Source organism: Limulus polyphemus, unplaced genomic scaffold (genome assembly GCF_000517525.1).
Source record: "Limulus polyphemus unplaced genomic scaffold, Limulus_polyphemus-2.1.2 Scaffold946, whole genome shotgun sequence".
NCBI classification, from domain to species: Eukaryota; Metazoa; Arthropoda; class Merostomata; order Xiphosura; family Limulidae; genus Limulus; species Limulus polyphemus.
Window position 1 is genome coordinate 273386 of NW_013666556.1, and position 13331 is coordinate 286716.

Sequence of the window (13331 nt, forward strand, 5' to 3'; positions counted from 1 at the left end):
AAGTATAATGTGAATAACTTCCAAAGAAACTTTATGGCTATTCAGGACAAAGTGAAAAAAATATTTTTCATAAATATCTGTGTCTAAATATCAGCTACACTTATAAAAACTGAAGTTTAGGTGAATTAAAAAAATGGAACAAAAATGGAAAACTAAGCCTGCAAACATAACCTTCTTTGAACTTGTTCAAGTCTAATACTATAATGTGACAGATGCTAACTTCATTTTTTTATCCTCCGTTGACATTATAATGGTGTAAATAATTGTGTACATAGTAGGTATTCCTTAATTCCTGTTTGATGCTTTGTCTAGTAGTTTTAAACATTTCAAAAACAAATTTTAAAATATATACTGTACTTCATATGTATATCAACTCTATTTTAACTTGTAAACTTTCATGAACCTACCTTCCTCCACACTAGAGTCTAATTGTGTCACCTTCACAGCCAATTTGTCTATTCGTGCTTGTAACTCATTTGATCGTTCCACAAGCAGAGATGCTTCTCTAAGGAGGGTACTAAACATATTATCTGCATGCTTGGACAAAGATGATAGTTGGCAAATAATGTTCGACAGAGTTCCATTCGTAACCCATTCAAGTTCATTCTCTACATGTAAAGCAACAGTTGGTAGACCCTTATCTTCCAAATTAAGGGTTCCACGACTAATATAGACAGGTTTAATAAGATGTTGGAGTAGTGGCATCTTTCTTGTCCCAAATGCAATCTTAGAAAAAAATATATATATTTACACCAGGAAGTTACAGTAATAAGTTTACTTACAAAAAGAAACATACAATTCTATTCTCAAAATCATTTTACGGATTTGACTTCACAAGAGAAAAAAATGCAAGCAAAAACAAGCTATTTACTACTTAGATCCAACACACCTACTTATTTCAGGTATGATCACAAGAAAAAACTCATGTATGGAGAAATCAAAGTAAATATCATCTAATACTATTAAACTTAATTATTTCTCAACACATTTTGCCACAGAATTGTCAATTCTACATATAGCTGCTCTTCTGATGCAAAAGAAGCTCAAGGCATCAGAGCCAAAGATGATTTTTTTTGCCAAAATTACGTTTGTCTTACCATTCTCAACATTAAATATGAAAATCAAAGACACATCAACATTATCAATTCCCTTATCAATCTCAAACACTTCAATCAGATCTCCCTCTAACTCTTCAGAGATCTTAACCCATCCTCTTCTATTCCATCTCAGGTATCATCCTAATAGATCTCCTCTGAACTCTTTCCAATAATTTAATGTCCTTTCTGAGGTAAGGAGCTAAAGACTGAATACAATACACCAGATGTGGCCTTAACCAATCTATTCAATCAACATTCTGCTGAGGACATACCCTTCCACCATTGCAACAAAAAACTAAAGATGACATGTTGAATTTCCCCTAGATTGGTCTTGAGGAGCCTTCAAATTTTGTCCATACCCCTACCAACTTTCCTCTCGTGCCACAAGAATGTCTAATTCATTAACACATAAACATGGTTACGGATGTAAAATTGATTTTCATTGGCTATGGTTCTTGCTAGATCAATAGATACGATAGTTTCATGTAGTGATGTCACTGAAACAAAATATTTGATTGCAGTGAAGTGAAGCAAAAAGAAAGAACACTTCTCAGTTTTTTTGGGGCCATCAACTCAAAAGAAAAGCAAATTGGAAGATGAGGGAGACACATAGTGTAAAACTGGAGTGGACATGAGTATGCGGGATCCTATGCCTGCCCCTGAAACCCCACAAACTGAATCAGCATTTTCTGTAAAGTCCATGTGTAATTTTTCAAGTTGGTTGGCTGAAAGATTTTAAATTGCTACATTACGATTGAGATAAAAAAATCATGACATACAAAATTTGTATGAAAAATTAGAACTAGCACATTAATGCATCATGTTGACAGTAATGACCAAAAGACTGCAGTACTGGCCAAGTCTATGATTCCTGAATTTCAGAAAGTTGTACAAAATGTGACTTAAGAAAAAGAGAATAGTATTTTACTTGCACTTAAAGTTGTGTTCTGGTTAGCAAAAGAGGATATTGTTATTACCAAATATGAATCTCCTAACGTTATTTGAGGAACTCAGTTGTCTGCAAGTGTTAGGCCTGCCTGAAAATGGGGAAAAAAGTAACATACTGTTCAGATAAGTCTGCATGTGAAAGGCTTGAGTCAATTGCTATAGTCATTCATAAAGAATTTGATAATAAACTGTTGAGATCTACATATGTGAGCATTTTATCTGATGAGAGCACTGATATTGGAATTAAAAAGTTGGTTATGTACAAAAGGATTTTGGACCCAGAGTCACTGAAGCCCTCAACTAACTTTTTGTGCAATTGAGAGGTTCACAATGCAAAAGATAAAGCATTTCATGAAGAACTTTCAGGTGTTATGAATGCAAAGCAGCTTTCTCCCTTCAAAGAAATGTGGCTTGGTACTGATGGAGCCAAAGTTATGATAGGGACAGGTGAAGATGTCACTAGGTACATGCTCAGACAAACCCAATGATCTTGAACTACCATTGTGTCACTTAGCTTTAGTGACATCCCAAACAATAGATGAAGTTCCCTACTTATTTGAATACCAAAGTATGCTGACTGGTATAACCTATTTCTTTTCAAAGCATCATCCAATCGTACTACAAGACTTGCAGATATTCAAAATTTGCTTAGTGAGCTAACACTGAAAATTAAAGAAGTCCATGAAGTGAGGTTGTTGTCTGTCTGTGTGGCTGTGCAAACTGTGTATAAGTGTTTAGACTCTCTTATTAACTTTTTTCACAACCAACAAGGATGCCAAATCCAAAGTTTTTGGCAAAAAAAGTCTCATAGCAATAAGATAATGGATATTTTACCAGTTGTATCAGTTATATCTGGTATTTTAAAAATCTGACCTGGATGTTAGCTTAATTCAAGTTTCAGTGGAGAAATGTAAAACTGCTTTAAATACAATAAAATGTGGTGAAGTGGAGTACTACTTCCATCAGCTACACAATGATCATCTGACTACTGGTGAAAAGAGAAAACTTACATCTAAAGGGAACCACAAAGTGGAGTACTACTTCCATCAGCTACACAATGATCATCTGACTACTGGTGAAAAGAGAAAACTTACATCTAAAGGGAACCACATTTTGCAAGGTAAACAAAATACTGACTCTATCGGAGAGAAATTTGTTGATGCCATCTTGGAGAAAATTGATTAAAGATTTCCAAATGATCACAGTAATATCATGTATGCCTTTGGTGTACTTTGCAATGAGACCAATATCATTCTGTTCTCAGAAGGACCTGCAGACATAGGGTAATGAGCAGCTTGAATCATTAATCAGTCAACATGGAAAGTCTAAGATGTCTAAACCTGCCAAAAAGACTGCTAATAGTATTGTGACAGTAGAACCAATCATTGATGCTGAAGCCACAAGGCAAGAACGGTTTTTGGTAAAACCTTTAGAAGTAAAAGCTGGCTACCCAAGAGATAATACGGGTAATTTATGGGGACTGATCAACCAGTATCACAAAAAGCAGTTTCCTAATTTGCATATTTTAGCACTGCTGGCTTTAACTGCTCCCATCCACACTGCTGACTGTGAATTTAGTGCATAGAATCAAGTTAAGGCAGCAGCTAGAAATATATTGTCATCTGAGCGAGTGGATGATCTTCTGATGATCAAACTAGAAGGTGGCCCAATTGAAAGTTTGACTTCAGTGTTGCATTAAATCACTGGAGAAATGCAAACAGAGGAAGATACTTGTTTCAAAATAGACAGGATGTGATTCATAATCTTGGCTACTGCTTCATGATTTTGATCTCTTTCTTTCATAACACTTCTAAGATTATTCTCCTCAAAATTATATTTATAATTCAAAATGTGATATTCCATATGCATTACATTGCATTTATTATAATTAACAACCAACTGCCATTTATTCACCCAACTCACCAAATACTCCAAATCTTTTGTATGGCAGTACCATCTTCCTCACAGCCAGCAACACCCAAAATTTAACATTATCAACAAACTTAAATTATCTATTGACCATTCTTTCATTTATATCATTGATGTTAATCAAAAAGAGCAAAGGTCCTAAGACTGAGCCTTAAGATATCCCACTCATAACATTAATCCAGTGTGACTGAACTCCATTTATAACAACCCTCTGCTTTCTTTCATCTAGCCAGTTTTCTATCCAATGAGCAAACCTATTCCCCATAACTTTTTTAACAAGCCTTTTACATGGTACTTTGTCAAATGCTTTCTTAAGATCCAGATATACCATATCCACATAAACAGTAACCAATTCAAAAAATGTTAAAAGATTAGTAATACAAGATTTTTCCCTGGTGAAACCATGCTGACTATCCAAAAAAAGTTTAAACTTTGTTCAATGACTTTCCAAAGCACCTTTTATCAAAATTTGAAAAACTTTTCCCACCACTGATATAAAAGTAATAGGCCTATAATTACTTGTACAATGAGGAGTAACATTAGCCAACTTTCAATCTTCTAGCACCTGTCCGCTATTCAAGGACTTAGAATAATGGCAAGTGGCCCATATATCCAATCCTTAACCTCTTTTGAAACTCTTGGGAAATAATATCTGGCCCAGGTGCTTCATCATTCTTTAAACTTTTTCAATTTTTTCTTAACAATCTCAGAATTAATGTGATTATCATGTTTAACCTTGTTTCCATCTAGCAATTGAAAACTGAGGAAAATTGGTTAAATCTTCATTAGTAAAAACTGAAGAAAAAAGTAGAATTTAATAAGCTAGTCATTTCATAATCGTCAGATATTAGCATTCTTGTATCATCACTCAAAGGCTCTACTCCCATTTTGCTTACTCTTAAAGTATTTGGAGAAATCCTTACTAGTATTTTTTTCACATTTTCAACCAACCTTTTTCTTTTCTATACTTTATCTTCTATAACTCTCCAAGTGTTCCATCATTGCAGTCCATTTAAACTTCTTATATTTTAATGCTTTTCTTTAATTTATTCTTTGTACCCTTTGTGAATCAACCTGCTTTTTTAGTCTATAAGGAATTTGCCTATCTTAAATATTCAAAAATTTATTTTTAATTTTTCCACATTTGATCAGGATATCCGACTAATTCAGTTGCCCAATTCACAACAGATAATTCTTGTCTCATCTCTTCAAAGTTTGTTTTTTTTTAATTTGGAACCAAAATCTTAATATTCCTTATTTCCATAGCCAGCTAAGCACCAAATCTATTTGAGCAATGATCAGTTGAACCCATATGTTCCTCAGTCTCTACCCTAACAACTATTTCTTTATTAGAAGTTAACAGTAAATCTGAAATAGCATGCTCTTCTCTGTAAGTTTTCTAACCAATTGTTTAAGAAAATAATCCTGAACAGTTTCTAAAAACTCATTCCCTCATGACTTTAACATTTCTCAATTTATATGTCTAAAAATCAAAATCTTCCATAATTATAATCTCCTTAACAGTTGAAATTTCTATCTCATTGTAGAATTTCTCATTAATTTCATCTTCTCTTATAACCATCAACAAAAACCTGAATAGATTGAACTTCATTACTATTAGCTTTGATGTCGGTACTTTTCGTTATACCCCCGCAACTGTTAATGTTAAGCTTAACATTTAAGAACCAATTATATTATTTTTAAATCACTAGTTTGTCTTCTCAAAAAGTAATAAAGTTTATCTTTAATTATACAGAACTTAGAAATAGAACTTTATTAGAAGTAACAATAACTAGTCTTTGATGTATACATGATGTTAATTATACAATGTATTCAGCTTGATTTATATTATAACCTACCTGTAACTATAGCCTGAGTTTAAACTAATGGATCTAAGTTCAAGTAAACAACTTAATCCTTAAAAACATGAAAATACAATAAACTAGTTTTTAGATTCTATTTATTTGATAAAACAATGTAATTAACCTGTTTTAGTGTGAGAACAAACTAATATAATTGGTTCTTAAATGTTTGGCTTAATAGTGCAGGGGTATAACAGAAAAGTACCTTGATGTCTGCAACTTGAACAGGCTGTAACTCACATTTTATATATAAAGCCACACCTTCACACTTTATTAGTATAATACTTTATCCCTATTAAACAGCCTACATCCTTGTATTTCAAAGAAATTCCTGTCATCAAATCTATCTTCATTTAGCCATGTTTCAGCTATTCCCATATATCAAAATCTCCTGTTTTAACAGTGCTCTAAAGTCATCTATTTTATTTCTTATACTTAGGGCATTACATAAATAACAGTTTAACCAGTCGTTAAAACTACATTTGCACCTTGTTCCCACACTATAACCCTCTTTACACCTTTTTTTCTTCATTATTTTCATCCTACTTTAACTATTGAAGGTTCAAAACTCATTACCAAACAGAGGAAGTGAAAACACAGTGGTGATGGAGCAGTCACAGTTGGTGCAATTTACTGAAAACACTAAAGAATGGAGAAACCACTCAGTAGAAAGGGTCCAGGCCTAAGGGAGATAGTCAAACCACCACCAGGATGTGAGCATTTGTGACATGATAGATTGACAACTGAACATGGTGGTCATGGGCTAAAAGAGAAAGTCTAGGGTCAAGGGGGGGGGGGAGTCCTAGGAACAAGTACCTCCCTGTTGGAGGGAGAAAAAAACAACTGAGGTGACTGAATGGAACAGACAGACAAGACATCTGATGATGACAAGCCTGAAGGATAGCAACCAGTTTGATGACAAAGAAACCTCGACCCTGGAGACCAGATGCTGGAAATGGATCAGGTACTCAGAACTGCACCCCACCAAAATGGACGCAATGGAAAGGTGTGGTTGTAGGATTGGTTGTAATCAAGTGCAAAGCCAACATAAAGTGCTACATATACTATATGCACCATGGATGTAGAAACCTACATATGTAAGCAGGAGGAGCATACAGACTGACTTACAAACCTTTAAATGCTCCATATGCACCATGACCACAAAAAATGAAAAAAATAGTATATCTCTTAAGATGCCTGAACTGACAGGTCAGAGGAATCCACAAAAAGAGCACACACATGAACATATCCAAGAGGAGCAAGAGAATCAAGAGAAAAGTCCTCCAAAAACTCAAAGAGACAAGAGAGCCCTGGTATCAAAATCTTCATGTCACAAAGACATTACTGACTGAGCCTACCCCACTTACAAAGTGAGAGAGACCCCAAGTGAATAAAATACAGGGTGAGGGTTGAGACTGAAAGAGAGAGCTAAACCAGTCTCCCAAAATGAGATTACTCCTGAAGAAGGTCACAATAAAGCCACACTGGAACAGCCAAGTAAAGGCCAAATGTCCATAGAGTAGTGGAACAAGCCTCAAGAATGTAACCTCAAAGTAAAACAAAACTACTGGATACAATGAAAATGATTGGACCATATGATGAGAAATCTGGTGGGACTCTATGGTCCCAAGGGCAAGAAACTAAATGAGAAGAGATGCCAATGTATAAGAAATATCTCCCCAAAAAAAGCACATTGTAAAAAATGATGCAAGACAGATGACCTGAAGAGAAGATTGAGAGAAGCAAAAGTTATAAAGTAAGGCAACCTGACTAGGTCCATCTCATAAATAAAGAAGCCAAATCAAAGAAACTGGGACAAAAATTGGAGAAAATGAGGGCAAAATGGAAAACAGGTGTGTACAAGTTGCTTCAGTAAAGCTGATACAATCATGATGGAAAAACTCCATAGGAAACACATGAATGAATAGAAAAAGTTGAGTAAGAAATGAAGATGAATAGATGGAAAAAGATAATATCCATAAACTGAAAAAAAAAATTCAGGTGAATGAGGTTTTGCAACATGGGGGCCCCAGACACTGCAAAAAATTACTTCAGAAAAAAGAAAACAAAAGACACAACTGTTGAATACAACATTGAAGGGTAAAAATGGAACTACCTGATCACTGTAGGGAAGATGGATTGAAAAATTAAAGCAGGCATGGAAACAACATTGGGGAAACACAAGATAGGGTAGACTCAACTGAAGTAACAGTTAATAGAAGTAGGATGTTGGGGAACCTGGGTCTGAGATCAAAATAAAACCAACCATGTGGTGCACAATGGCACTAATATCACTGACTGTGAGGGTCTCCAGTTATCAAGACAGTATTGGATGTCCTCTGTGACGGAGTGTTAAACCTTGTGAAATGTCAGAAATGTGGGAACATAAATAAATAATCAAGTTAATTCATGAAACTGATGTTGTAGTGGTCTGTTTTTGTAAAATACTTATAAGATGGAAGTTTTTATAGTTAAAATAGAATGAGCCAGGTATAGCAATAGTACATAAAACTAATGAAGACCTTAAAGAGTACTGGATAAAATCCATACTTTGAAGTAAACACAAAAAGAAATAATGGGACATGACTCAAAGTACAAAGTTGATTAAAAAAAAATCAAATTGAAGATAAGCTAAAGGAAAGTTGTAGCCAATAAGTTTAAAACTTAGTATCATTTTTCATACGATCAAGAAAGACTACATGACAAATAATAATAAAAGATTAAAACAATAAGTGTAGAAATTTCAGTAAATCTTATGACAATGCCATATCTGAAGAAAAGCAGTGCTAAGGAAAGAATAAGGCTGTGTTAAAATGCTAGTGCTCATGGGGATTACTGCCAATGAAAGATGTTTCACCTTCCTACTGGTAGAGGGCTACAGTCTAATGTAAGTCCTATGATAATTACATCATAGGCTGACTCAATACACACTGAAACATGTAAAGGTAGGAGCTTTGTTCAAGGCTTGGGTTGTGCACAGTAATTTATGTGACAGTATACAAAAAGTAATAGCTCTTTGTAGTGCAGAGAGATGAGTAGCATTTCTGAGATTGCGATGAAGTATCAAACCCCAAACATAAATTAATAACAACTGGGAATAGACCTGTCAAAGAAATCATCACAGACTAATGAGCATGTCATAAAATCCAATGGACCAACTCCATGCACATTCAAGTGAATCTATCACATTCAATTTACAGTAATTAGTTATTCATCCATGGGTGGTAAGAATAACTGAAAATATTATTTGATCAGTCAAATACTTAACATGACATTAATCAACATAATCAATGATCATAGGTAACTGGTTATATCCTTTCATCGAGTTAATCACTCGGCTATAGTTTTGAAGTATGAATAAAGTAAACGTATCAAGCTGTGACATATGCATATGGTTCAACAATGTTTTTACAATAATATCTGGGACTAAAATAATTAATTGAGACATCAGTAAACACACATTTTTGTTTCAATACTGTTATAGTAAGCAGAACCTGAGCCAGAGCAGGAAGATAAATATGTAACATAAATACAAACAAGTATTTTTCTAGTGTTCTGGTATTCAGAATCCAAGCCAAAGCAGAAAGAGAAATAAAGCATGTAATATATAATACAAAATAAGTCATTTTTCTTTCATTCTGGTAAGTAGAATTGAACTTTGGGTAAACCAGCCCCAATTTGTGTAAAGATAGCACCATAATTGGTGCCTAGTGCCAATTTGTTCATAAAGTACAATTCATATGAAAATTGGACTCGTGTATGAAGTGCTTAAATCTATCACTTTTTTAAATAAAGGGGAGGAGTGTAAGATGGCATTCCTTCACTTTTGTCTATTATTTTCATATTTACAAACCTCTTTATCATTTATTTGAGCTTCGTCTTGAGTTTTTTTATGCATAATGCTAGTTACATCATTAGAGATAGTACAGTAATACTATTTTTAAAATAAAACAAAAATGACTGACAATGAGTCTTTGTGTTGATAGCTATAGTACTTGACTGTATGTAAATTATTGTGACTTTATATAAATAAATTTATCAGATATTTTGTTAACAGCCAATACTCATCCCAAATTGATCTGTAATCTTATAACCTGGTAGCAAATAAAAGAATAAAAGAAAAAAAATAACAATTAACAACATATATGTCACACACTCCAGAACATAGAAAACATTGGATATTGATTGAAAATTTAAAAGTGCCACGAGTTATAATTAATCTAAAAGTTTGTGAGTGTTGTACAATCAAACAGATTTGTGAATGAATTTTGAAGTTTTCTGTTCCTTTTTTTTACTGGTTTTTTTTCTTACTTTCTTGTGCCAAACTTATACTGCTGAAGTTGTGCCTAAGTTACATAGTTGAATTAGAAGTTTTGAAGTTGTTTCAAGATTATATTATTAAGTTAAAAGTTCTTTGAAAGTAAGATGCATTGTTTGTAAACTCTGATAATAGCATTTTGAACTATGAGTATATTTTGTTTCATTTAAGAAAAGATCAAATAAATACTGTCTTGTTTATACGAATCTTGGTAATAGCATTTTGGTTATTCCTAATATAGAATAAAGGGTTGTTATATTGGCATCCATACAAGTGCTATTCTCTGGTTAGGGATCATAATATTTTAGCATAAGTTGAGGCAAGTTTTCAAACAATGTTTAGTCTCACTTTACTATATAAGTTCTTATTTTTCTGTATAAAAAATAAGTGAATAAAAACATGAGTGAAGAAACTGTTGCTATTTTACAAAGGAATTGTTACAACATATTAAAGCCAAAAATATTCCTTGTAAATTATAAATGATAATGCAATAGTTTTTTCCACTTCCATGGGTAAACATTCTTCAATTTTGTTTGTTTTTTTCTGCTGGATGTTACTTTACAGTACTGTGTACATTACACATTATTGATTAAAATATGATATTCTGTAGTATTCCAATACTTTTATTTTCAAAACAGAGAGCCGTAAATGTTGTAATATTTTAATTTACCAACTTAACATGTATTCTATTCCTATTCACTACATGTATTAGAATACAAGAAACTTTTGTAACAACTTTATTGTCATTCATACTCCATAGTTGGCAGCAGTTCACGGCTGGCATAATAATAAACTTCCCCTTCCAGTTTACACTTATTTAGTTAAGAAACATTAGTAAAATAAACTCTGAAAAAAGTTCACTGCCAGCAACTGTTCAGTGTTTAATTTACAATCATTTCTAACCCATCTTCTTGATCTTTCTTTACTGTTAATTTGAATTTGGCCTATTCTGTGCTTACATTACATACTGAAGAATAAGTCTGTCACAAATTTCAACTGTATGGGTGAATATACTATTCACTATGTATAATATTATTATTAATACACAGTTGTTGCTACTACATGAAAGTAAATAAATTCATATTATACTACAGCCCCAACACATTCTAATAATTTTCATTGGAACAGTGGAAGTGGAAACCATAGTCTTTTATTTCAATTTCTTTTCAAAATGTGCAGTGTGCAGGAAATATAACGTTCAATTTAATATTAACAATATAATTCATTAATATCAATAATGGCATGAAGGTATAGGTGTTTAATTAATCTTTTATTCAAATTACTCTAGCTTGAGCTATTTTTCTTGCTAATTAAATACTAAGCTTACAAATAGATTTTAAAGTTACTTCTTATTAAAATAACTGACTGACATTGAGACAAGTTAAACGAGTCAAAACAAATGTTTCAGTTTCACACATATTACAATAAATATGAAAAAAGCATGCAGAAAATCTGTTAGTCAAACTTACCAAAGTGATAGATGGTAAGCATATATAAACATTTTCAGTTAATTCAAAGCAATCTAAACTTGAAATATTAATTTAAGTATAAACTATACACTACAAGAATTGTGCTTCTGTTTATTATAAATTAAGCACTGATAGTGATACTATAGCTTTTCCGAAAGATGATAGTCTCGGGTCTTATAATGACTTATACGAGACAATTTGGTGCTTCTCCGCTAGGGAAAAAACTAATTGAATTCTAGCTAATTCCTTCGAGAAATGTCAATCAGTAACCTTTGGTTTATCTGTTTATTAAAATAGAAAAAAATCATAGCCCCAACCCAAAAAGATGCAAATAAAATTAATAAATTTCAGTTACTATTTCTTAAACAAATAATGCTTAAGACTCCCACTTTAAATCTCTATTATTGTTATCAAAGTTCTACGTGTTTCATAATTGTGTTATATACTATAATATAAATAATATAATAAAATAAAAGTTTTTCACAGTTTTATTTGTTTGTTTGTTGTTAAGTGCAAAGCAACAGAATGGGCTTTCTGTGCTTTGCCCACCATGTGTATCGAAACCTGATTTTTAGCGTTATAAGTTTTCAGATTTACTGCTGAACCACCGGGGTACTCGCAATTTTTAAAATGCTGATACCACCTGAGCTGTATGTAATGGTATGTTTAATGTAACTATTAATTTCTTGATTATTTTTAAGCGTAGTACAATGTAATAGAAAAGGCAATTGCCGATCATCATTTTGTGCAATTTACATAGTTTATTATAGAAGTTAGCATCTTTAGGTGTTAGTGCTTGTCATAGAAATTGTCTCTGATTTTATATTACAAAATTAGTTGAGTAGTTTCGCTAGCTGAGAAAGTGATTAATTATACTAATTAAATAGAGGCTGGAAAAGAGTTTAGGTTTTATTCTGGACTACGTTTTTTTAACCTGTTTTTACAAAACTGTTATTGTTTTAATTTTAAAAAAGAAATCACGCATAAAATTGTTAGAATTGATCTTATTGGTGGAAGTGATTCTATTTAAATGTTTGTTTGTACTAACTTCTTATTCATACTTTTTCAGTCTTAATACTTTTATTCATTTGACATGTATTGTTACATGAAAACGAAATATTAATTTGAAAATAGCTAAATATTGGCCCTCTGTTCAGGTATTTGGTAATACCTGGGCAATGCCGGTTAAGGACGGCTAGTAAAATAAATAATTTGCAACAATATTAACTTCTGCTTTAGTGCATATTGTTTGTGTTTTAATAAATAAAACTACCGTATTTTTCGGAATATAAGACGCACCCTTATTTTGAAGACAAAGTTTTTTTTTGGGGGGGGGAAGCTAAAGCCGCATTTGAAAGATTTTTATTGAACAAAAATTCAATTTGATACTTTAAAAATTTGTATATATTGTTCTTGTTTGTTTGTAATTAAGCACAAAGCTACACAATGGGCAATCTGTGCTCTGCCCACCACGGGTATCGAAACCCGGATTCTAGCGTTGTAAGTCCGCAGACATGCCGCTGTGCCACTGGGGGGGCGTATATTGTTCTAAACACAAAAGAGCTCAAAACATCAAAATAAGAAAATACGTACCGTAAATCAAAAAAAAGGTTTACTGTTATTTAGTTTGGTTCCAAACCTACAAAATCTTCATTGCTTTCACTGTAATTTATTTTTTATTATTATTTAGGGACCATTATAAGTAGTA

General features: G+C 32.7%; 1 protein-coding gene across 3 annotated transcripts in view; it reads right to left on the bottom strand.

The window, feature by feature from the left end:
- The window catches only part of LOC106461374 (wiskott-Aldrich syndrome protein family member 3-like), a 45116-nt gene extending 33348 nt beyond the window's left edge, over positions 1–11768 (bottom strand). For all 3 annotated transcript variants that reach the window (XM_013921191.2, XM_022388320.1, XM_022388321.1), the window contains exons 1-2: positions 11624–11768; positions 408–726 (exon numbers count right to left, since the gene is read on the bottom strand). In XM_013921191.2, the coding sequence (XP_013776645.1) occupies positions 408–705 (298 nt within the window). In that variant the 5' untranslated portion in view covers positions 706–726; positions 11624–11768. The remainder of the gene's footprint in view (positions 1–407; positions 727–11623) is intronic.
- Positions 11769–13331: the final 1563 nt, after the last annotated feature.